This window comes from Aspergillus pseudonomiae, assembly GCF_009193645.1.
Source record: "Aspergillus pseudonomiae strain CBS 119388 unplaced genomic scaffold BDV37scaffold_7, whole genome shotgun sequence".
NCBI lineage: Eukaryota > Fungi > Ascomycota > Eurotiomycetes > Eurotiales > Aspergillaceae > Aspergillus > Aspergillus pseudonomiae.
The window spans coordinates 345,054-366,241 of NW_022475999.1; the positions used below are offsets into that span (position 1 = coordinate 345,054).

At 49.5% G+C, this 21,188-nt stretch overlaps 7 protein-coding genes across 7 annotated transcripts; 3 read left to right on the forward strand and 4 right to left on the reverse strand.

The window, feature by feature from the left end:
• Positions 1 to 311: 311 nt before the first annotated feature.
• BDV37DRAFT_191495 (WSC domain-containing protein) lies at positions 312 to 1,781 on the reverse strand. Its single transcript, XM_032079682.1, has 2 exons — positions 1,069 to 1,781; positions 312 to 1,012 (listed from the first exon to the last, which is right to left on the reverse strand). The coding sequence occupies exons 1-2, from the start codon at positions 1,379 to 1,381 to the stop codon at positions 459 to 461; spliced, it is 867 nt and encodes a 288-aa protein (XP_031945559.1). The 5' UTR covers positions 1,382 to 1,781; the 3' UTR covers positions 312 to 458.
• Positions 1,782 to 6,013: 4,232 nt separating this feature from the next.
• Positions 6,014 to 8,443, reverse strand: BDV37DRAFT_279186 (Gar1/Naf1 RNA binding region-domain-containing protein; the record flags this gene model as incomplete). The annotated part of the gene is made up of 10 exons (XM_032086275.1): positions 6,014 to 6,382; positions 6,434 to 6,615; positions 6,749 to 6,786; positions 6,851 to 6,908; positions 6,964 to 7,050; positions 7,398 to 7,834; positions 7,891 to 8,036; positions 8,096 to 8,196; positions 8,251 to 8,298; positions 8,368 to 8,443. 10 exons carry the CDS (start codon positions 8,441 to 8,443, stop codon positions 6,014 to 6,016), a joined length of 1,542 nt encoding a protein of 513 aa, XP_031945560.1.
• A 140-nt stretch (positions 8,444 to 8,583) lies between these two features.
• On the forward strand, positions 8,584 to 11,337 carry BDV37DRAFT_191800 (threonine--tRNA ligase THS1). The gene is made up of 6 exons (XM_032079686.1): positions 8,584 to 8,759; positions 8,823 to 9,264; positions 9,319 to 9,583; positions 9,636 to 10,211; positions 10,265 to 10,937; positions 11,004 to 11,337. Exons 1-6 carry the CDS (start codon positions 8,705 to 8,707, stop codon positions 11,156 to 11,158), a joined length of 2,166 nt encoding a protein of 721 aa, XP_031945561.1. The 5' UTR covers positions 8,584 to 8,704; the 3' UTR covers positions 11,159 to 11,337.
• A 482-nt stretch (positions 11,338 to 11,819) lies between these two features.
• BDV37DRAFT_191783 (glycosyltransferase family 31 protein) lies at positions 11,820 to 13,378 on the forward strand. Its single transcript, XM_032079685.1, has one exon. It carries the CDS (start codon positions 11,919 to 11,921, stop codon positions 13,338 to 13,340), a length of 1,422 nt encoding a protein of 473 aa, XP_031945562.1. The 5' UTR covers positions 11,820 to 11,918; the 3' UTR covers positions 13,341 to 13,378.
• Positions 13,379 to 14,491: 1,113 nt separating this feature from the next.
• On the forward strand, positions 14,492 to 16,085 carry mpkA (mitogen-activated serine/threonine-protein kinase SLT2; the record flags this gene model as incomplete). Its single annotated transcript, XM_032086276.1, has 5 exons — positions 14,492 to 14,604; positions 14,753 to 14,885; positions 14,944 to 15,010; positions 15,071 to 15,385; positions 15,442 to 16,085. 5 exons carry the CDS (start codon positions 14,492 to 14,494, stop codon positions 16,083 to 16,085), a joined length of 1,272 nt encoding a protein of 423 aa, XP_031945563.1.
• A 432-nt stretch (positions 16,086 to 16,517) lies between these two features.
• On the reverse strand, positions 16,518 to 19,112 carry BDV37DRAFT_191811 (uncharacterized protein). The gene is made up of 2 exons (XM_032079687.1): positions 18,777 to 19,112; positions 16,518 to 18,650 (listed from the first exon to the last, which is right to left on the reverse strand). Exons 1-2 carry the CDS (start codon positions 18,973 to 18,975, stop codon positions 16,738 to 16,740), a joined length of 2,112 nt encoding a protein of 703 aa, XP_031945564.1. The 5' UTR covers positions 18,976 to 19,112; the 3' UTR covers positions 16,518 to 16,737.
• A 247-nt stretch (positions 19,113 to 19,359) lies between these two features.
• Positions 19,360 to 21,113, reverse strand: BDV37DRAFT_239182 (metal homeostatis BSD2 family protein). The gene is made up of 3 exons (XM_032080923.1): positions 20,872 to 21,113; positions 20,301 to 20,771; positions 19,360 to 20,227 (listed from the first exon to the last, which is right to left on the reverse strand). Exons 1-3 carry the CDS (start codon positions 20,893 to 20,895, stop codon positions 19,646 to 19,648), a joined length of 1,077 nt encoding a protein of 358 aa, XP_031945565.1. The 5' UTR covers positions 20,896 to 21,113; the 3' UTR covers positions 19,360 to 19,645.
• Between the last annotated feature and the right edge of the window lie 75 nt (positions 21,114 to 21,188).

Sequence of the window (21,188 nt, forward strand, 5' to 3'; positions counted from 1 at the left end):
ACACATTCATAAGGCCAAGTCCGGGCCGATTCCTTCCAAGCAGAGACAGCATTTTGCTTCGCGGCCTGCGATGATGATATCGTTCTTGACTTCCCGAGCGCGTCACGGGGCGTTGCGGGATTATGGAAGTAGGGATGCGTTGCGGTTCCAGACTCGAACAACATGTTGCAAACAAAAGTAGACAGTAAAACGTCATAACTTATCTACAGAATATGCCCCAGGATATCGCAAGGTCGCCAAATAGATCGCGGTAGAGGGGAAATCAGAAATGAAATCGAAGGAATGTATGAAGCTTAAGCGTAAAAATCGCAAACTAATTTATGTATATCAGGATAACGAGTAGGACTAGTAGCCAAGGCTGTTGTTGTTCGATGATTCACAAGGGACATGGTCCATTTGGGAGGTTCAGAGTTCCTGAATTTAGTAGCGGCGATCGGGATTGGTCACCTAGATCACGGTCAGTAATTGCACTGTATAGTAGCATGCGATCCAGGGCAAATAATATTCACCTGCAAAATTCGACGGGAAAAGTCTTGATCATCATCGATGCTGCCATTGCTCTGACGCCGCTTTGCCATGAAGTCACCGTCGAACCTAGAATCAGACATGGAGCTTTGGGACATGGGTTTGGCGCCAAAGCTGTCAATGTTGTTGTTTCGATACTGTTCGGGCATGTTGGAACGGTTCTTAAACCGCCATAGAAAGAAGATAGCCCCCACCAAAGCACAGAAACCAACAACTCCCACGACGACGCCAGCGGCGATGGCAGCAGTATTCGATCCAGACTTCTTCTCCTTTTGCTCGGCACCCTGCGTTGTCTTTTCGCTATCCGCCGTCTTGATCACTGTTTGTCCACCAGTAGTAGTAACGACAGTCCCTCCATTGGTCGTTGTCGAGGCTCCACTCTCGGTGCTAGAGGAAGAGCTCGAGGAGGAGGAAGACGAGGATGAGTAACTATCCACATTATCTTCGATACCAGTGAGATAGACGGAAAACGCATTATTACCACCGCCTGTTGAATGAAAAGTCAGTACTCAAGAGCAGGGGACTGAGTCGGAAAGCACATACACATAACATCAGGCCATCCAGCACATTTGACATTGCAGTCGCCGTCACTTGTCTTAGCCGATGTTGCTGGTAGTTGGTTACCGCAAAGACAGTTTGTGCCCTTCGACAAGGCAAAAACAGCATAGTTATCCTTCAAGCAGAGCTTCTGGCAATATCCGTTACTTTGGTACGTATAAGGACCCTGATCCTTCAACGGCGTCGAATCACTATAGCATCCCTTGTCGACTTGTGTCTGTGCGATCACTGCTGGCAAGTTGGCTGCAATCAGAAGGGTGGAGGCTGCAAGAGCCGACTTGAGCGTGAATGATTTCATGTTGTAGTTGTAGATGTAGAAGTGTCAGGAAACAATTGCAAGGGGTATCAGTATCTGGACACCTGCTCCAGACAGTATGGTTGTTGTGCTAGTAGTTGAGCGAAGGAAAGAGGGACGACCGGCGTAACCCTTTTAGACCACTGTGGTAGATTGAGATCCTGTTTCCCAGTCGACTTCCCGAAAAGGCGTCAAAATGGCCGCGGTGACCTGTAGGGGTCAGGTTCGCGTAAATAATTCGACTTTATGAAACGTGATACAGTCGACAACAGGCGCAGCTAATCCAGGGCCGGTGACGACAGGATAGTTGACGAGGGTAGGTTAATGCGATGGCGACGGGAAAGAATGTTGGGTTGTTTGTCAAGGGCGGTTCTTAGGCGGGGAAGACTCTGAGGACCGGACGTTTCAAGCGCCCCTTTCTGCCGAGAGGAGTTTAATGAACGTCCTGAACAGGAAACTTAGAAGGTCGGTCGGATCACCCGCAGCGACAGCAAATTGGTACGGACGCGAACGAAAGCTGACTCGGAGATTTTCGAAGGGGGGGGGAATATATTGATGTAATCGTCAATATGTTTGCACTTAAACAAGGGAGGAAACGATAGAAAATCGAAAGAGAAGTAATTTTAAAGAAAGCAACAGCCCCTCCGAGTGAATAACAAGAAGAGAAAACGAGTGTCTTTTGTCCGAAAGGAGGAAGGAACGGAAGGAAAGAGAAGGGGAAGGGAAGGGAAAGGAAGGATACTAGGAGTACTAGGGTAAGTAGGGGTCTGCTGAGATTGAACGAATGACTTGACGGGGCAGGGTTACAGGGAGAAACGGAAGAAACTCCTTCGTATTGATTCGTACCTCCCTGATTTACCGATTAAGCGACGCACCTGAAGTAGAACACACGCAGCATTTACTACCTTTCTAACCTTAGATTAGGGTTCTTACGATGTGTACCCCTAGCAATAAAAGGGCCTTTAAAGTCGAATCATCATAGCCTACATCAAAATCACAAACAGCTTTCCAAATAAATGGAACGGGATATATCCATGGGTGGTGCGTACCGTAAGTTGTTTTAGGGGTCGTTTCCAAACGGAGGGCGACCCTGGATATGCAGGTCGGTAATTTTTCCAAGTCCGTCCCGCGTTAGTACCAAAGCTACACTGGTTCAATCAGGGCGCGACCGCGGATTAGATAAGCAGTGCCATGAATGGATGGCTAATCAGAAATCCAGGGGCACAACGATCCTTTTCCCCTTCCGTATCCACGAACGGGCAGGAAAAATGGAGTACCGGCATGCGCTATACCTGTATAGGGAAGGCCATGGGTCTGGTGTGATTATTTGTGGCGCGCTGCATTAATGAAAAGAGGGGATGATAGACAGTCATGGTTACTCCATAGGTTCTTTTTGACATTGGAACAAAAGGTGTGACGAGAATATGGCCAGTATGAACTTGGGCGATATCGACCTCATTTGAACAAACAGATGCTAGAAAGTTCAGTTGACCATTCACAGTTACGTCCAATATCCTGTCCGCTTTTGTTTCAGGGAGGATGAATCAATCTCATATTCACTTGCGACTGTGGCGTCCCAACATAAACAAGCCAAGGCCGAATAATATTACAACTACGTCGCCCTGAATATCCATCAGCCACACCAGAAGAGTTGGATGTCCTCTACTCTGAAAATACAATACACCTACTGTGAAGAAACGGGCTTGGTCAATTGCGATAGACACCGTTTTCCTTCACCAGTGAAGGCTTGCCGCGTCAGTGCACAGCTCCTTGCTCCATATCTTGGCTAGCGGGAATAGTAACCCCATAAGCAGCGAACGGAACACCCGGACCTTTTCTAAAGGAAGAAAACGCGGGAAATCAATAGCTGGCTGGCTGGCTATTCTGCACCATTGCTCGAACGCAAGGTCGTGCGCTTCTGATCTTCTTTGGTACAGACTACTCTGGACAGGGTCCAAAAATTTGGCATTCCGTAAAAGCTTACTCCACGAGATTCAACGCCCGAGGCGTGGCAAGCGAAATACATAGCCGCCAAATTTGCACATCACCACGTACCATTTTTTAATCCAAGTCAGCTAACACTGTAGACTTTTTTGATCCTGATGTGTGGCCACGAGCCAATTACAAGGGAACGGTTCGTCGTTTATGGAGCCTTGGATCCGTGTTTGGTCAGTACCAATAAAGGGCTGCGTCATATGCAGACCCATGCAGATCTTGTCACCAACAGAGTTGGTCAGGTGAAATACAACTCTTACGAAGGACATGTCCTACGGTTCTCTCCGACTATGGCCGTAAGAGATATTACTTAAAAGTAAGGCGCCACAGAAATAATTGCCAGAGTATTGATTTAGGGCAGTATGTATTTGCGCGCCCACCAAGTCCTCACCGTCATGAGAAAACTCTTCATTATTTGGGTGAAACGAAATGAGAGACACGGAACCGTTCCTTGGGTTCAAGCGGACACTCCCGGAGTGGACCTGGGATCCTGACCCTGGGTGTTTATGCGGATCCTCCGAAACCCGCAAAGAAACCGGAGGTACTAGGGTTCGTTGTACCCTGATTACGCAGAAATGGTTCCATAATCAATGTACAGGGCACTCGAGGAATATACATGTCAAATGACAGATGCGATCCAAATACAATGGAGATCAACAGATCGACGAGCAAAAACAGCAAGCTGCGGCATTGTGACTCGTGAATAAGCCGTAGAGGGCGTTTAGCAGGCGCAGATGCAATCGCCTACCATCTATGATTTGAAAAACGAGAAAATTTTGACAATACAGCGCTTAAGGGAGCAAAGCATCCTCAGGCCATCAGCTGACGAATATCGTACTCGTCAACATGTTATCCCTTTCAGGGCGATCGGGAATTTCATGTTGCTTTCCGACGGACATTCCGATGATGGTCTGCATGCATCCAACAACTCCATATCAGCATGCGACACGTAGGCAGTGTTCCTGCTTACTTTCGGGTAGCTTAGGCAGAAGGCGTCGCTTGTGAAATGGAATTTAAGCTTATTCTAGTTTCATATCACCAGCGCATGGAGAAGACGAACGGACTTAGTGCAAATTTCGACGCAACAATCCATACCTGCAGCGCAAGGCGCTAACATCGCAGGCATAGGTGACGAGTACTATTGCCGTGCTCCACATTGACATGAGTGAGGAGTTTTCGATTGAAAAGCATGCACCATCACCATCTTCAGTAGTATCCAATTGGGCTTCGGTTCAACTATTTTCCCAAAGAGTGGCGAAGGACACGTCTAACCCACTGCATCGATCAGTCACTGCCCTACTCGGAGAACTGGATTAACAACAGAGATATCCGAGTTGCCCTTCCTCGGCACGACTAAATCAATGAGAACAACTCAGGAACAAGACCAGAATACAGCTTCTCCACTGAAAACCAACACAAACCGAAAGAAGAAACCTCACCAATAATAGAATAACATCAACACCCTCTGTTGAAAGGTACCATTGAGCTCGCAACCAAGTTCGCAAGTACTAAGAATAACCTGGACAAAACTCTCCTTCCTTTCTTGGCTCATGGGCATTTTTTGGTCAGGGTGAAACAAACGCCTCGAGAGGTCTAGAATGTGTCAGTGCCCCACGGGCGCCTGTCAACATTTCCATAATTATCCATCCCAGGTAACACTCTGTACCACTAGCCTCACCTGGGTGACTTCTTTGTATTGTTGCCCAGTACTCTGTATTTATTACCAGAAAAAAGTGTGTGGCAATTTGAGCTTCCTGTGGATCAATTCACCGGCAACTGGCAACGACTCCTTATAGAGGAAAAGTTTTCATCCGTCCACGTGCATATATGTGACATGGGATTTTCTTGGGAAGTGGACACGCACACGAGGATACATGGGACACAGGAATAACTATCGATGGTTGATCTACTTGTATCCATCTGGCTCACCTTTTTTTATCAGCACGAGTCTTCGGATGTGTGAGGCGTGATGTCGGCAATAGTCATTGAGAAATACTTTCATGGATGGACTCGGTGATTCAGGCCTACAGTAGCTATTGCAATCGCTACTATTTTGGTCGAATGGCGGTAATAGCGGATCCAGTATCGCTGTGTGACTCAAGGGCAGCGTATGGCACGTCCCTTGTTTAAAAGAGAATGAAACCATTCCTATATTCGAAATGGAGGTCATACATTTCCGATATAGGCTTCCCCCAACCCTTTTGCTATACACCCATGCTTACGCTTCGAGAAAAGCCACTGTACGCGTGTTTAGACAATGTGTAGTTCCAGATATTTTGTTGTCGTATGCAGGGAGCTCTATTATATGTGAACCAGTTCATTTGTTACATGCATTATGCTGTGTTCAGGTGCATTCATTCAGTACATTATGCCTACTTTCCCAAGCAGTAGATGGGGAACTGGATTTACGCAAATCAGCCTAGCAAACAAAAAAGAGCCAGACCAGAGTAATACTATCCGCAGCTTTTCGGAATCCAAATTTTCTTCGTCAAACAGCATTATCTTCTGGAAATGCTTCGTGCCCGCTTTCGTTCTAGCTTAGTTACATATATATGCTTAAGTCTCATCAACACTTTTCTATCAAGTAAAGATTCCAGTACAGGAATGTCTTTCCACTTGTCTGTGCAAAGCTTTTGGTGTTCAGGGTTTGGGAATATGTATAGACTTGCTGACCATCAGACAGCCATGCAGGACGAACAACAAAGCCACAGGGTGGAATTCAAGGGCTGTGCCCTGCGCAATAACGCCTAGTGGGAGATCTTCTTGAATCCATCCCTGAGAAACCCAGTAACCCATGAGCGCAGCAATGGACAGTGTGGTCGGAATTGGCGTGCCCTCGAAATACTTAGACTTTCCAGTCTTGTCCTTGGGAAGTACGGCAACCGTCACGTTGAACCGGGCTAGCCGTGTCAGGCCACAAAGGACGAAGAAGGCTAGGAGGAGGTGGTCGACATTTGTGCGGACTCCAAGAGCGAAGGCTGCCGCGGCCGGTGCCATACCAAAAGAAATCTAGAAGCGACCGTAAGTATTTTGTCAAATCAACATTGCAGACCAGCGTACCAGATCTGCCAATGAATCGAGCTCTTGTCCCATGAGCGATGACTTGTTCCTCCACCTTGCGATCTTTCCATCCATGAAATCAAAGAAAAGTCCGAAAGGCATAAATCCAAGCGCAGACCAGATGGCACCATATTCATGAGGGTCTCCTAGACAGTAACGCATAGACGAGAGGACGGACATAACTGTTCGTGAAAGTCAGTTTAGGCTGGCGTTTAATCGCGAATATCAGAGAGTAGACTTGCCTCCACAAAATCCTATGAAGCATAATTAGCAAAGCTTGGCAAGCATACAGCATGGGAAAATCCAATATATTACCGTTAAGCTCAGTTACTAGATCTGCAAGATGCAAAGCCCTGACGTAAGAATGTTCAGTCAGCGGATAGATTTATTAGAGGTGTCGCCAATATAAAGACTGACCTGACCAAGCTGAAGTGCCCTGTTTCCGCCGACAAAAGCATCTTCTGCTTTTCCTGACCTGATAAACCTGAGTTTCCATATCCTTGATCGGGCTAGCGATGATCAGAGCTTACCTCCGTCACTGGCAGGCGGGACACCGCTATTCGTAGATGTATTCGACGGCATGGCCGATGATCTACGAGACATGCTCAATTCGAAGTCTAACAATAAGTGAGAACGCGCAGTTTAAGTACAATAATAGAAATTGTGAGACTTTGAATTATGTCGACAGCGGTGGGAAAGTTGTGGAAAGGTGAGGGATCTGCTAGTGGTTGCAGTTGAAAGGATGTTGACAAGGCCGCACAGATTCTACGGCTCGGCATGTGTTCCAGACGTCATTGCCAGGCGGTGTAGGGCTGCGCCACAGACACTAGCCACATCTGAAAAGGCGATCGGGACAAAAGCCCGAATCACTACTACTCGGTACGGAACTACGAGTAAGCACATGTCATTTTGGCAGGTACTTCATTGGTATAATAACATTCATTTAATGGCTGAATTAGTCTACAGCCTTTGCGAAGAGGCAAGCCACCTAGGATGCACAGAAAAATTGACACAAAAAGTTCCTGCAAAAGCTCCCGTTTTCCCATAACGCCGTAATAAGACAGTGCTAAGCAAGACGGAGACTGTCTAACGTCGGAAACCTCCACCACGAGGTCCTCCTCTGCCGCCTCCCCTGGAGAAGCCACCGCTTCCACCACGGAAGCCTCCACCTCCTCTCGCTCCACCGCGGAAGCCGCCTCCGCCTCTAGGGGCGCCAAATCCGCCGCGTCCACCTCTCGCTCCACCACGAGGGCCTCCTCTACCACCGCGAGGACCACCCCTGGTAGCACCTCCAGCTCTCTTAGGCTTAGCAGCACCTGAATGTTTGTCAGTAATATGCGCAACATATGTTCGGTCGTAGATGGGATCCTACCCGGTGGCGGCTTAGGCTTAGGAAGGAACCTATGATCATCAAGTCAGCCCTGTTCGCAACGTACACGTAGAGGAGTAATCCATACTTCTCCAATGGCAGGAGCTTATCCCCACCGATGTAGACCTTGTCACCAGGCTTGAAAGAAGTTGCGACAATTCCTTCCTGAGGCTTGATGGTGAAGTAGACCTGGTTGATAGGGCCAAGAACCTCGTCAACCTTTCCGATAGGAGTCTGAAGTAACGTGTTAGTCCTCATTTAATTCCCAAGCGTACGTCTTCGGTGACTCGTACTTTGTTCTCCAGGTAGATAGGGGCATTGAAATAAGGAATCTTCGGGTTGATCGATTCGCAGACCATCTCGCCCTCACAGGCATGCATGAAAGATCCCATCTCTAAAGAAAATCAGTAAACTGCAATGATCTGAGGATCGCATCAGTATTCTATACCCAGAACTTGTGCTGGTGGTCCCATTGGCTGCTGGAAGCCTCCGCGGCCTGTCCGACGAAATTTTCGTTAGTCCTCGCTCATCTCAACCACCAGCTCCGAAAATTGGAGTTACTCACCACCACGGCCACCGAAGGAACCTCCGCGATTGGCACCAGTGGCAAAGCCACCGCGACCTCCTCCTCTAAAAGACATATTGACTTGGTTGTTGAGATTGACCTGTAAGAACGGACGGAACCCGGAGAAGTTTTCAAATGGTGGGAAGCTCGAAACGGTAAAGTGTCGCTAGCCTCCAGGGCAGTTTTCAGTCACGTGGTTCACCGCCTTCCGTCCCTCACTGCTGGTTGGGCTAAAGATTCATTCCGATATGCTGCAAAAGAGTCATCGTCGCTGGCCTACCCCTCCTCCCCGTACTTTTTTTTCCTGATCGTTCCTTTGTCGTTGCGTAATACAGCCATGGCTTCTGAAGGTTCGAAGGAATTGCCCGTCAGGTCCGCCCCGGGCGCTGAAGGTAAATCATTATTAGCCCCGCCAAATATCATGAATGCCCCTCCTAATCAGTCAATCGTATCAGGTGCCGGTTCGTTACCCGATTTCATTATTGAGCGCAACAACTTCTTCGAGGAGCTTTGGCAGCAATATCTCGAGGAGACCAAGAACAAGCCTCACCCCGAAATCACCGTCACCTTGGCACCTGGCAACGGCAACAAGGAACAGGTCCCCGCCAAAGCCTGGGAAACTACCCCCGCCCAACTTCTCAAGAATGTGCCCAAGGAACTGAGTGCCACTATTGTGCTTGCAAAGGTCGATAACGAACTCTGGGACTTGAGCCGACCTTTGGAGGGTGACTGCACGGTCTCTTATGTGCGATTCGAGGATCCCGAAGGACGGGAAGTCTTCTGGCACTCGAGTGCTCACTGCCTGGGCGAGGCTTGCGAGTGTGAATATGGATGTCTGCTATCTCATGGACCTCCCACTCCACAGGGTTTCTTCTATGATATGGCCATGCCCGAGAAGTGCGTCCCGGAAAGAAACAGGCTTAGCTGGACTGGTTACTGACAATACTATAGCCGTGTTGTAAGAGAGGCCGATTGGCCCGCCTTGGACAAGCACGCAAACCGTGTCTTCAAGGAGAAGCAGAGCTTTGACAGATTAGAAGTTACGAAAGAGAACCTGAAAAAGATGTTCGCGTACAGCAAGTACAAGCTGCATTATATCGACAAACTGGTGACCGGAGAAAAGAGCACTGTTTATAGATGTGGTACCTTGGTCGACCTTTGCAGGGGACCCCACATTCAAAGCACTGGCAAGATTAAGACCTTCAAGATCATGCAGGTAGGTGACTAAGAAGTCATAATATAAATTCGCCAAGCTAATTGCTTCTCAGAACTCCTCTGCTTACTTCCTTGGTGACCAAAGCAACGACTCTCTGCAGCGTATCCGTGGTGTTGCCTTCCCGGACAAGAAGCAAATGCAAGAACATCTGAAGTTCCTGGAGGAAGCAGAGAAGCGCAACCATGTGAAGATCGGCAAGGAACAAGAGCTCTTCTTCTTTGACGAAGCCTCCCCAGGATGCCCCTTCTTGCTCCCCAACGGTACCAAGATCTTCAATGCTCTCCAGACCCTCTTGCGGTCGGAGTATCGTAAGCGTGGCTACCAGGAAGTCCAGACGCCTAACATGTACGATGTTAGCGTCTGGAAGACTTCTGGACATTGGGCCCACTACAAGGATGACATGTTTAAGGTTGACGTTGAGAAGAGAGAGTGGGCTCTTAAGCCTATGAACTGCCCCGGACATTTCATCCTTTTCGGTCATCGCGAGAGAAGCTACAGAGAACTCCCGTTGCGTATTGCAGACTTTGGTGTTCTGCACAGAAATGAGGCATCTGGTGCACTAAGTGGACTCACCCGTGTCCGGAAGTTCCAGCAAGATGATACCCATATCTTCTGTACCCAGGATCAGGTAAATTCCCTTGGGATCTCCTTTCTTCCCTTCATCTCACTAACGTTACAAAGATTACCTCGGAAATCGAGGGGCTATTCGACTTCCTTCAGTCCATCTATGGGCTTTTCGGTTTCACTTTCAAGTTGAAGCTTTCCACTCGTCCAGAGAAGTACCTTGGAGAGCTTGAAACTTGGAATTATGCCGAAGACCAGCTTAAGGCGGCCATGACTAAGTTCAAGGGCGATGACTGGGCCATCGATGAGGGTGATGGCGCCTTCTACGGACCTAAGATCGACATCACTATCGCTGATGCCCTCAAGCGAGAGTTCCAGTGTGCCACCATCCAGCTTGATTACCAGGCCCCCATCAACTTCAAGCTTGAGTACATGAGCCATGAGAAGGCCGACAAGAGCCAAGCGGCTGCCGAGTCTGCCGAGGGCGAGACCAAGTCTAACGAGCCTGGCCCTGGTCGTGCTCGTCCAGTTGTCATCCACAGAGCTATCATCGGTAGCTTTGAGCGATTCCTGGGAATCTTGACTGAGCACTTCGGCGGCAAGTGGCCTTTCTGGATCAGCCCCCGCCAGATCCTGATTGTTCCTGTCATGCCTGCCGTAAACGACTACGTGGAAGAGCTGCAGACTATTCTGCGCGGTGATAAGCTGAATGTCGACATTGACATTAGCGGAAATACCATGCAGAAGAAGATTCGCACTGGACAGCTGGCCCAGTACAACTTCATTTTCGGTATGTTACGGTCCCGCTGAGCATATGTCTAGTCTGGTATTGTGCTGTACTAACTAAGTGAAACAGTCGTTGGTGCTCAAGAGAAGGAGGCTCGCACTGTCAACATCCGCAACCGTGACGACCCTGCCACCCAGAAGCAAGGTGTCATGATTCCTCTCGAGGAGGCACGCGAAAAGCTTCGGGCTCTCAGGAAAGAGCGCAGGCTAGTCAACACCCTGTAGAGCGGCTTTTTATAGGCCAGATTCGCGCTCTCTTTGTTGCTTGTTCCAGAAATGATGATTTAAGCGTCGCATAGCATCATCAAGACACTAGAAAGCATAGGGGTATTGAGGGACAGCGATAAAACGTTGAATGAAGCAATGATGTTCCAGAGGGAGACGAATTGATGTGATAAGTCATGTTTTGAGAATTAACTAGTAGTTCCGCGTGCAATAACTGATCTACCATTCTGGTAGATTACCGCATTGTCTATAAATGTTTTTCTTACTGCATTATGCGTTTTGTGGGTGCAAGACATATATTTGAACACGCGAAAAGCTATATTTTGATATTTGGAAAGATCCCCTCATGAAGGGGATACTATATATATTCCGCGAAATACCCAACGTGGTTATGACAACCAGGACAATTGAAAGTTGGTTGAATTACTAGTAACTCACCTACCGCGGGGCTTCTACGGTACGAGCGGCCGTCACTAATGCCATTCAGATTGGGATCTTCGGGAGTGCTCAGCCGCAACCCTGGGCGGCAGCCCTTTCTCCTTGTCTGAAACAAGGATCTCATCGTCTATTTTCTTCACGTTTTTCTCTTTTTCTTTTCACTTTCTTGACTCCTTCCCCCTAGCGGGCCTGAAATTGAAGCCTCCCGCCTTTCTTTTTCTTTTTCTTTTTCTTGTATTTCTCCCTTCACAATAAATGGTCCAATTTGGGTTCAACCGTATAGAACAACAATTGATGAGATATTAGCTATGTTCGGGTCGCGATGCAGGCGCGCTATCACCCTTTGCTTCAATGGCGCCGATCCACTGCCGTGATAGCTGCCGCCACTTCACTTCTACTCATATCTGCAGTATTCCTTCTCTATTCGCGACATAGCAATATCGATATTAGTCCTATCCCCAATGCTCCGTCTCCTCCATCTTCCAGTAACAGCAGTGTTTGCCATGTGGATCTTGACCTGCTGAGAACGTACGCCTCCAATTCCTCGGCGGAATATGCTAGATTGGAGATATCTGTCGTGCGAACCAAGAACTTCACTGGTTTTTCGGATACACTCGATGCACCAATTCCCACGTACCAGACGGTCCAACTGGATACAGAGAATCACTCAGAGCTACTGCCAGAAGAGAGCTGTACTACATCGGTGACAATATATGCTCCCGTGATGGCTCCACGCCCTAATGCATCACACATGATATTTGGCGTCGCGACGTCTACAGAGAGATTGTATGATTCTCTGGATGCTTTCGCACACTGGGCAGGAGGAACAAATGCTCACATTGTAGCTGTGGTTGATGATGAAGGCTCGGTGAAGCAGTCCGAAAAACGGGCAAAGGAGCTAGATATTCGCCTCACCGTTATCCAAAACTCAGATGATTTGCTGGATCGGTACTTTTCCTTGCTCCGGACCCTCTTTGAGCGCAAGGATGAGCTCACCAAGTGGATTGTCTTAATCGACGATGATACTTTCTTTCCTTCAATGGAGAACCTTGTGCAACGGTTGTCGACGTACGATCCGACGCAGCCGCAGTATATAGGGGCGCTCACCGAGGATATCGCACAGATGTATTTTGGGAGCCATATGGCGTACGGCGGTGCCGGGATATTCCTCTCCATTCCCCTTGTTCAACAACTCAATGCTGTTTTCCGCAATTGCTATGACTATAAGGGCGCCGGTGATCGAATGATCGCGCGGTGTATTTACAGCCAAACTACAGTGAAACTCAAGTGGGAACATGGCCTCCATCAGTTAGACCTTCGTGGCGATGCGTCCGGGTTCTACGAGTCAGGCCGTCCATTGCCGCTCTCTTTGCATCATTGGAAATCCTGGTTCCATGCCGACATGGTTGCTCTCAGCAAGGTGGCTGCCATCTGCGGTGAAGCCTGTTTGCTTCGACGTTGGCGGTTGTCCGACGATTGGTATCTGATAAATGGGTTTTCCGTGGTCAAATACTCGCTACCCTTGCAGGATTCGATTTCCATGGAGCAGACCTGGGATAACAGTAAATACAAGGGCCCGGATCCATTCGAGTATAGTTTGGGCCCGTTGCGTAGCAAGGACGAGGGCAAGGTTTCCTTCCGATTGAAAGAAGCAATTGCAGAGACAGACAGGGTTCGCCAGATATATGTTCGAGAGCGAGAGAAGCCTCAAGTTATAGAGGTGATTTGGAAACTTAGACATTGATTTTTTTTTTTTTTTACCCTTGACAAAAGCTTTGCATTAGGATGGATGTTAGCCAGTCAAAATCCCCTTATCCATTCAGAGGCTGTCTCGCTTGCTTTCAACATGCCCCAATAGCAACACATTTGTTGAATCCAAGTTGAACACAATTGGGACAAGAATAGCCGCTCTCCCCAAGTGGTGCGTTGAGGCTAGAATGTGACAGTGTGACGAGTGTGACGCTGTCATCACCAGTGCTCCACCAGAGCCCCTCCCCGGATGGGCCTTAGGCACCCCATCCTGGGCGGCAAACCACCGAACCAGGACATCCAGTGACTTCCTTGTTGTCGACGATTGAAGCAATAGATACATAAACGCCGCCCTATACGTTTGTTTGTTATACGCTGTGTTGTGGAATAATAGCTCGATGATAGAGTGAGCAAACGATTTTCTTGAAAGAAAGCTGTTTATGATTCCATTCTTTGAATGCACCAAACAAAGTATGTACTTGCAATAAATCCCCACTTGTCTCCCTTTGACTGCTGCTGCATGTTCGGTGCCGCCAGAACCTCTGCCAGCTGCAAGGCCCCAACCGATCGGCGTTAATTACACCCCTCTTTCACCCGGGTGTGGTTCAACGTGCTTTAGTCGTTCCTCGCCTGACATTATTTCCAGCTCTCCTGCTCCCTCTGGAAGGATCTCTTTCTGAGAGTTTTGATTCCCATCTTGCTGCGCCTCGTTGTCATAAGTTTTGAAACCCTTAATTCCCATTCAGGAGCCGCAACGGCGGAAGATTGACTTTCCCACTGCGGGGCTGCCGTTCCGTCCATTCGAAGCTGCTTTCCCTCTCATCGACCAGCCAGCCCGCGCCAGGTCTTCTGTTTGTCTTTCTTCCCTCCCCTGACTGAGACAAAAAAAATAAATAGGAAAAAGGAGGGAATTAATTTTTTAAAAAAAACCTGAAAGCAAAGCGAGGAAACAACAAAAGTACTCGCGAATTTCCCCACTATCTTTTGGGTGGACCGACCGCACATTTTCCTCCCCCTCCATTTCTTTCTCGGCGTCTACAGAACGACACTCGCTTTACCGCCTCGAGTTTCCTTCGTGCTACTAGCAGTCGATCGCTGGAACCTTTTTTCTTTTTTTTTTTTCCTTTCCATCGCCCCTCCGAAACCATGGCTGATCTACGAGGACGTAAGATCTTCAAGGTCTTCAACCAGGATTTTATTGTGGATGAACGATACAATGTCACTAAGGAGCTTGGTCAAGGTGCATATGGTATTGTCTGGTACGTTATAGATCATCATAGGCTTCTAACATACTCGTCTCTCCGTCAACCCTGGTCTATCGAGAGTCATAGCCATGCGAAGATGAAGATCATATAAAGCTGTTTGGATCACCACATTCTGACGACGATCTCCGGTTTCGCTATCTAGTGCCGCCACGAACATTCAAACCGGTGAAGGTGTCGCTATCAAGAAAGTCACCAATGTCTTCAGCAAGAAGATCTTGGCTAAGCGCGCCTTGAGAGAAATCAAGTTACTTCAACATTTCCGAGGCCACCGCAATGTACGTTTGGTCCCGACTTGATGCCACCGAAGCTGATAGGGCTGACCGGATCATGCAGATCACTTGTCTCTATGACATGGACATTCCGCGCCCAGATAACTTCAACGAAACATATCTGTATGAAGGTAAGGCTGCCCCCCTGAACATGGTCCACGCACAGCTACTGATATTATTTCCTTGCCCAGAGTTGATGGAGTGTGATCTCGCCGCTATTATCCGTTCCGGACAACCCTTGACCGATGCCCACTTCCAGTCCTTTATTTATCAGATTCTGTGTGGCTTGAAGTACATCCACTCGGCCAATGTTTTGCATAGAGATTTAAAACCCGGAAACTTGCTGGTCAATGCCGATTGTGAACTCAAGATTTGCGATTTCGGATTGGCGCGTGGTTTCTCGATTGATCCGGAAGAGAACGCAGGTTACATGACCGAATATGTCGCGACAAGATGGTATCGTGCTCCGGAAATTATGTTGAGCTTCCAGAGTTATACTAAAGCTAGTATGTGTTTTTGCCCCTGACATGCTCTTACCGTCTACTTTGCTGACATACACTAGTCGACGTGTGGTCTGTGGGCTGCATCTTGGCCGAACTCCTCGGCGGCCGCCCCTTCTTCAAGGGTCGTGATTATGTCGACCAGCTCAACCAGATCCTGCACTACCTGGGCACCCCGAACGAGGAGACCCTGAGTCGCATCGGCTCTCCCCGGGCCCAGGAGTACGTTCGCAACTTGCCTTTCATGCCCAAGATCCCCTTCCAGCGTTTGTTCCCCAGTGCCAACCCCGATGCGCTTGACTTGCTTGACCGCATGTTGGCCTTCGACCCCTCGTCGCGTATCTCGGTTGAAGAGGCCCTGGAGCACCCATACCTGCACATTTGGCACGACGCATCAGACGAGCCGACATGCCCCACAACCTTCGATTTCCACTTCGAAGTGGTGGACGACGTACAGGAGATGCGTCGTATGATCTACGAGGAAGTCGTGCGCTTCCGTGCCGTCGTCCGGCAGCAGTCCCAGGCGCAGGCCGCCGCTGCTGCGCAACAGCAGCAGATCGCCCAGCAGACCAACGTCCCGATCCCCGAGAACCAGCAGGGCGTCTGGAAGCAAGAGGAGCCCAAGCCTCAGGAGGCGCTCGCCGCGGGCGGTGGCGTTCACAACGATCTGGAATCGTCCCTGCAGCGTGGAATGGACGTACAATAAACGGGCATGGGTGGTATACAATCCCTTCACCCAAGTGAATATCTTCGTCCCTGGAATTCGCAGGCGTTTCCGGATGCCTATATGATAAGAACATAAATATATTCACGGGCTCCCCCATCTTTGGTTATGCCATGCAAATTAGTTTCCAGCGGTATCCCTTTTCCTTTTTCCTCCCTGTTTACATACCAAAAGGTTAAAGAGAGGACTGGTTCACTCCCGTTCCGTTCTTGTATGTACCCGACTTTACCTATGCTACTGGCGACTGGCTATTGGACCTGGGTCTGTGTGTAAGCGTGCATGAGAAAGACGGCAGTTGCATTGCAATTGAGCGCTAGTTTGATCTTTTGATTGATGAATGGATAGATCTGATGAAGTAGTTGATTATAGTATAGCATATATGAGAAAGTACTCTATTATCTATTTGTGGTTCATATTCTTCTCCTTTTGGACTAACATAATTCTAATTCTGATAACAGCACAGTAAATCCGAGGATATATAATCATTTCATCAATCGTCAATCATACATACATAGGAGCAAAGACTACATGAAATCAAGGGAAACAAAACCATCCCCATGCACATCAGATCAACCCATCAACCCATTCCATATACTCTTGAAAGAAGAAGGAGGGAAAAAAACAGGTTCATCAATCAATAGTAATAACCCCTCCACCAAACAGCCATACAAGACGCAACAAGCAAATCCAGCATCTTTATACCCTCATCCTCGATGATCAGTTTACCTAGTTTAGCGCTCTTCCCGCGCATGCCGCCCCCAGCGTTTTCTCGCGCAAGTGAGAAATCGAGGCGGTCGTCGCTTGGTGGACGGCGCAGAGGACGACGGGGTCCGTCCTCCAGGTCTGCGACGCCGCTGCTGGTGCTGCTTGTTGAGGGTTTGCGGGTGGGCGCTCCGAAGTTGGAGTTGGAGGATATGGAGTGGGCGGATGCGCCGGAGCGGGCACGCGGGCGGTTGTAGGCGTTTGGGTTGAGGAATTGAGCGAGGCTAGCGCGCTTTGAGGTCCGGTCTGACGGGGAGGAGGAGCTTGGGTCGAGGTTGTGGCCGTGGTTGTTGGGATTGCTGGTGGGGTCTTTGAAAGCTGGGGTTTGGCTGAGGGTGAAGGGCGAGATGTGGGAAGGGCCTGGTTGGTGGTGGAGATGGCCTGCTTGGAAGGGAGTGTTGAAGCGGATTTCGGCGACTGTTACGGCGGGATTGTCGATGGGGGCGCCGTTCGGGCCTGTTGAGGGCATTGGGATCATGTGCTTGCACTTGAGGCTGCGGCCGTTGACGCTCGTGGAGAATGTGCAGGTGCCGTTCCAGGGTGAGGTGAAGGTGTAGTAGCCGCTTTTGAGCTTAGAGGTGTTCGATTTCGAGGGACTGTTGGTTCCGTGGTCGAGTGAGGGTCGGTTGGCTCCTGGGTCTAAGGAGCCTCGGCCGTTTTCCTGGTATGGCTGTGATACTTTGAGTTTGCGGTGGAACTTTCGGGGATGCGATGGTTGGCTGGGGGTGCTCTCTGCCAGTTCGGCCTGAGTAGGTCGAGACGAAGACAGTGAGATGCGGTTGCTTATTTCGGAAGGTAGGTTGATTCCTAGACTGGCCAGTGAAAGCGGTTCGCTTTGCGCAGCGAACCGGTTATACCCTGGCGTGGACACCTCGATGTCAATGGCACTGCCGTCCATTTTCGGTGTTGATATTGTCGCGACATTCCATTGACTCCCATGGGTAGGATCGCGACGGATGAGGGTGATGTGGAAACCAGGTCTTTCCGGCGGTTTGCTGTCATAAGGTCTCCTACTTGGAGATTGGCCTGGACTTCTCGCTGGAGAACTCATGCGATTGTATGATGGATTCGCATGAGCCGATTGTGGTCGCACTTGTGGTCTTCTAGAGTCGAGGCTGTGACGGCCTGAGGTCAGGACCTCATACTTTTCCTTCCAGTTTTCTGCATTTCGTCCGGGCAAATACCCCGACAAGGCACTCCAACGATTGGCCTTCTTCGGCGCAGAATTGTCCTCGACCAGCTCAAATGCGAGCTCATCCTTCGGAACAGGCGGAAGTGGGCGAGCTGGTAATGGCGGCCTTGCTTCAGTCTCGTCATCCGGTAGCGTATGTCGGAAGGGATCGCGACTGTCCGTTGTCATCTGAGCCGCAGACTGGGGAATATCAATCGACGAGCGACTCCCCGCCAAGCTCGGACGAGCCGGCATCAGAGACGACGGTATTTCCGCAGAATTTGGCACCGGGAGAACATTCTCTGGCAGCGACACATTGGATCGGTGAGCAGGGAGAGGAGGGCGTGCATCAGCGTCCACCTTTGCGCCACCGCCGCCGCCGCCTGGAACAGGCTTTCGTCGAACCTGATTCATTTTCGCAAACTCAGGAGGAACATCCACCTCCTCTCCACGCTCCTTCCGCAGTTTTGCCTCTTCCTCGCGCTCTTGCTCACATTCCTGGAGCAAGACATCGTCCTCGGGCGTCGAGACATGTAGATAGTAGAGGGAAGCATTGATGGCCTCAGCCGAAACACTGGCTTTCGTTGGTGGCTTCAGTGGAGAGAGAAAGACATCTACATGGCAGGCCAACGACGTTGAAATTAGCATCCATCGTCCAATCTTGAATAAATTAAATGATCGGTCAATTTCTCCCACCGCTTATGCGGGGTACATCTATGCAGCAACCGATCATGACGTACCTTTACTGCCCGGGACTCTCACGATATACAAAATCAAAGGATCAAGTTTCTTCTGTGTCGGATTCCGTGGATACGCCGGGGGATTCGAGGCTACTGCGGTAATAGAGGACAACGAGCGAGCCTCAACGGGGCCTTGGGGAAGGCTGTGGTTTGGCGATGCGGCGGCCGGAGAATCCGCCGCAGCATCGACCTTGGCCATTTACGGGAGAGAGCAAGAGAACAGATCTCCAAACGTCAGGGATCAAGAAGGAAAGGGTGAGAAGTCGAGGGGATAATATGAAGGAGAGAATATATGAATGAACAAATACGAAGGCACGGTAAACAAACGCTTGCGGAGACGTCGGACGGGCTGCGGAGAGTGCCGCCAAGAGCTGAAGACGAAAATCACTCTGCCATCGTTGGCTAGTCGAGGCTTGCGTACATTGTGAAGATAGTCGAGGACAAGTGCTATTTATATGAGAGATGAGTAGATGTTAAAAATAGAAACTAAGAGTTGGAAAGGGAATAATAAACTGGCAAGGCGAGGAGGCAAAGAATGGGGTGTAGGGGAGGTTTAAAAAAAAAAAAAAAAAGGTTGCCTGGCTGGCGAATGACAGACGCGTACAAAGGACAACGATAGGGCATCAATGCCAAGTGCTATGTCTTTCAGATTTGGTATCTCTAATCAAATAGTTACAAGTGTCCCATGCTCAAAGATAAACGAAATGAGGACTTCACGTCTTATGGAATGTCCGTCGGGGGAATTAGCGCGCATTACCCATACAAAGCAAAGTATAGTAGGGAAAAAAAGAAAGGAAAAAAAAGACAGAAACGCCCAGGCTCCAAGGCTCCAACCCGTCCAAGATTTTGCAGATCACTATGCTGGCAACTTAAACAACGGTCTCTGTTCTTTCATTTGTTGCAATGATCGGCACAGGAAGGCCACGGTCAGGGCTTTGCAGCACCAGCTGTTCGTGGCGTCGAGCCCGTAGATAGTCACTGATAGCGCGGATTAAGATGAACCAACCAACAATCATGAGAACATATGAAATCCATTCACTCGTGGAGATCCCGGATACACCACCACCGCCGCCGCCATCGCTCCCAGATCCATCAGTAACGGAGCTAGGGTCAAAATTATGACTGTTGGGGTCCGGAGGTGTCACGTATTGGTCTGCACCATCGTCCGGTTTCGTATCACTTCCGCCTTTCATGTAAAATCCGTATTGTACGAGAGTAAGACCGAGACCAGCCCTACTTCCATTCTTCGCCGCATGTGTGGTATGGAGAAGGTAGGTCAGGAGGAAACCGACCAGTTGGAAGGACATGGAGATCATAGCGTTCCAGACAAACGAAAAAACGGACCCTACTGGTAACCCATCAACGTACACCTCGTCGGATGATATTCCGGGGGCCAAAATCGTAGTCTCCCAGTACGGAGGGGTAGCGTCAGCAGCCGCCTCTTCATAGGACTATACACAAGACGTTAGTAAGGGCTCAAGAGAATACGCATCGCTCAACACAAAGCAGTAGGTGAATACACACCGGTGGAAGGTCTTCGGTTTTCTCTCCACGCTCTGGCTTAGCCGCCAGATTCGCGAAGACACCGTCATTTGTCGAACTGATCACTCGGCTACCAGTACTGAAACTCGGTAGGAGTGTCTGCCTCCTCTGGATCCCACCACGCTCTTCACTGGACGGTTGCTGTTCATTACCCACTCCAGATGACGAACTAGCGCTCGCACTGCTGCTACCTGCCACTGGTCGCGAATCCGGCTGAGCCCGCATTAGTCGCTGACGGTCATCCGGCTCATCCGCTTCGGAGTCACTCTCGTCATCAAATGCGTCGGCCAGCGTCTGATCTGCATCGTTGTCTAGGGGGTCGTCATGGAGAAGGCGTCTGGATGATGGAGAGGTGGAACGAGAGCGAAACGAGGGAGGTGGAGAGTTTGGTGTTCCCCGGAGAGGGATTGACGATCGTGATTGTGATTCTTCATCTTCATCGTGGGCATTTACCTAGAAATCACCAAATCAGCAACCCGTCCCAAATATTTCACAATTTATCGGTAACTCCTATGCAACTTGCAACCAGTCCAGGGCGCTGGGCGACTCTTACCCTTTGATAGCGCTGCGAGCTCATGACGAGCTGAGCGAGGAAAGGAAATCCGGAAAGAGAGGGGAAGGGCGGTAAAGAGAGAAGATCAATATGCACAACAGAGGCCTTATAGTACTACCAACAAGGAAGACAAGTAATAAAGAGCGTCCGAGAGCAATCGATGATAAGGATGGAAAGGGATCGACTGTAGATGGAGGATGGGGTGGGAATGAGGGCGATTACATGACGGAGTGGAGAGAGCCTCTGTCAGTGGCTGAGAACCGTTGCTGCTGCCTGGGGCATTCCTCCCACCCCCGTGACTTGACTTTTTGTCCGCG

Coding starts and splice junctions, on each gene's coding strand:
- BDV37DRAFT_191495 (XM_032079682.1), bottom strand. CDS start 1,381: ATGAAATCATTCACGCTCAAGTCGGCTCTTGCAGCCTCCACCCTTCTG. Junction 1,013..1,068: donor TGGATGGCCTGATGTTATGT/GTATGTGCTTTC, acceptor TTCATTCAACAG/GCGGTGGTAATAATGCGTTT.
- BDV37DRAFT_191800 (XM_032079686.1), top strand. CDS start 8,705: ATGGCTTCTGAAGGTTCGAAGGAATTGCCCGTCAGGTCCGCCCCGGGC. Junction 10,212..10,264: donor TCTTCTGTACCCAGGATCAG/GTAAATTCCCTT, acceptor AACGTTACAAAG/ATTACCTCGGAAATCGAGGG. Junction 10,938..11,003: donor CCAGTACAACTTCATTTTCG/GTATGTTACGGT, acceptor TAAGTGAAACAG/TCGTTGGTGCTCAAGAGAAG.
- BDV37DRAFT_191783 (XM_032079685.1), top strand. CDS start 11,919: ATGCAGGCGCGCTATCACCCTTTGCTTCAATGGCGCCGATCCACTGCC.
- BDV37DRAFT_191811 (XM_032079687.1), bottom strand. CDS start 18,975: ATGGCCAAGGTCGATGCTGCGGCGGATTCTCCGGCCGCCGCATCGCCA. Junction 18,651..18,776: donor GAGAGTCCCGGGCAGTAAAG/GTACGTCATGAT, acceptor CCTGCCATGTAG/ATGTCTTTCTCTCTCCACTG.
- BDV37DRAFT_239182 (XM_032080923.1), bottom strand. CDS start 20,895: ATGAGCTCGCAGCGCTATCAAAGG. Junction 20,772..20,871: donor GCTCGCAGCGCTATCAAAGG/GTAAGAGTCGCC, acceptor GGTGATTTCTAG/GTAAATGCCCACGATGAAGA. Junction 20,228..20,300: donor AAACCGAAGACCTTCCACCG/GTGTGTATTCAC, acceptor TCTTGTGTATAG/TCCTATGAAGAGGCGGCTGC.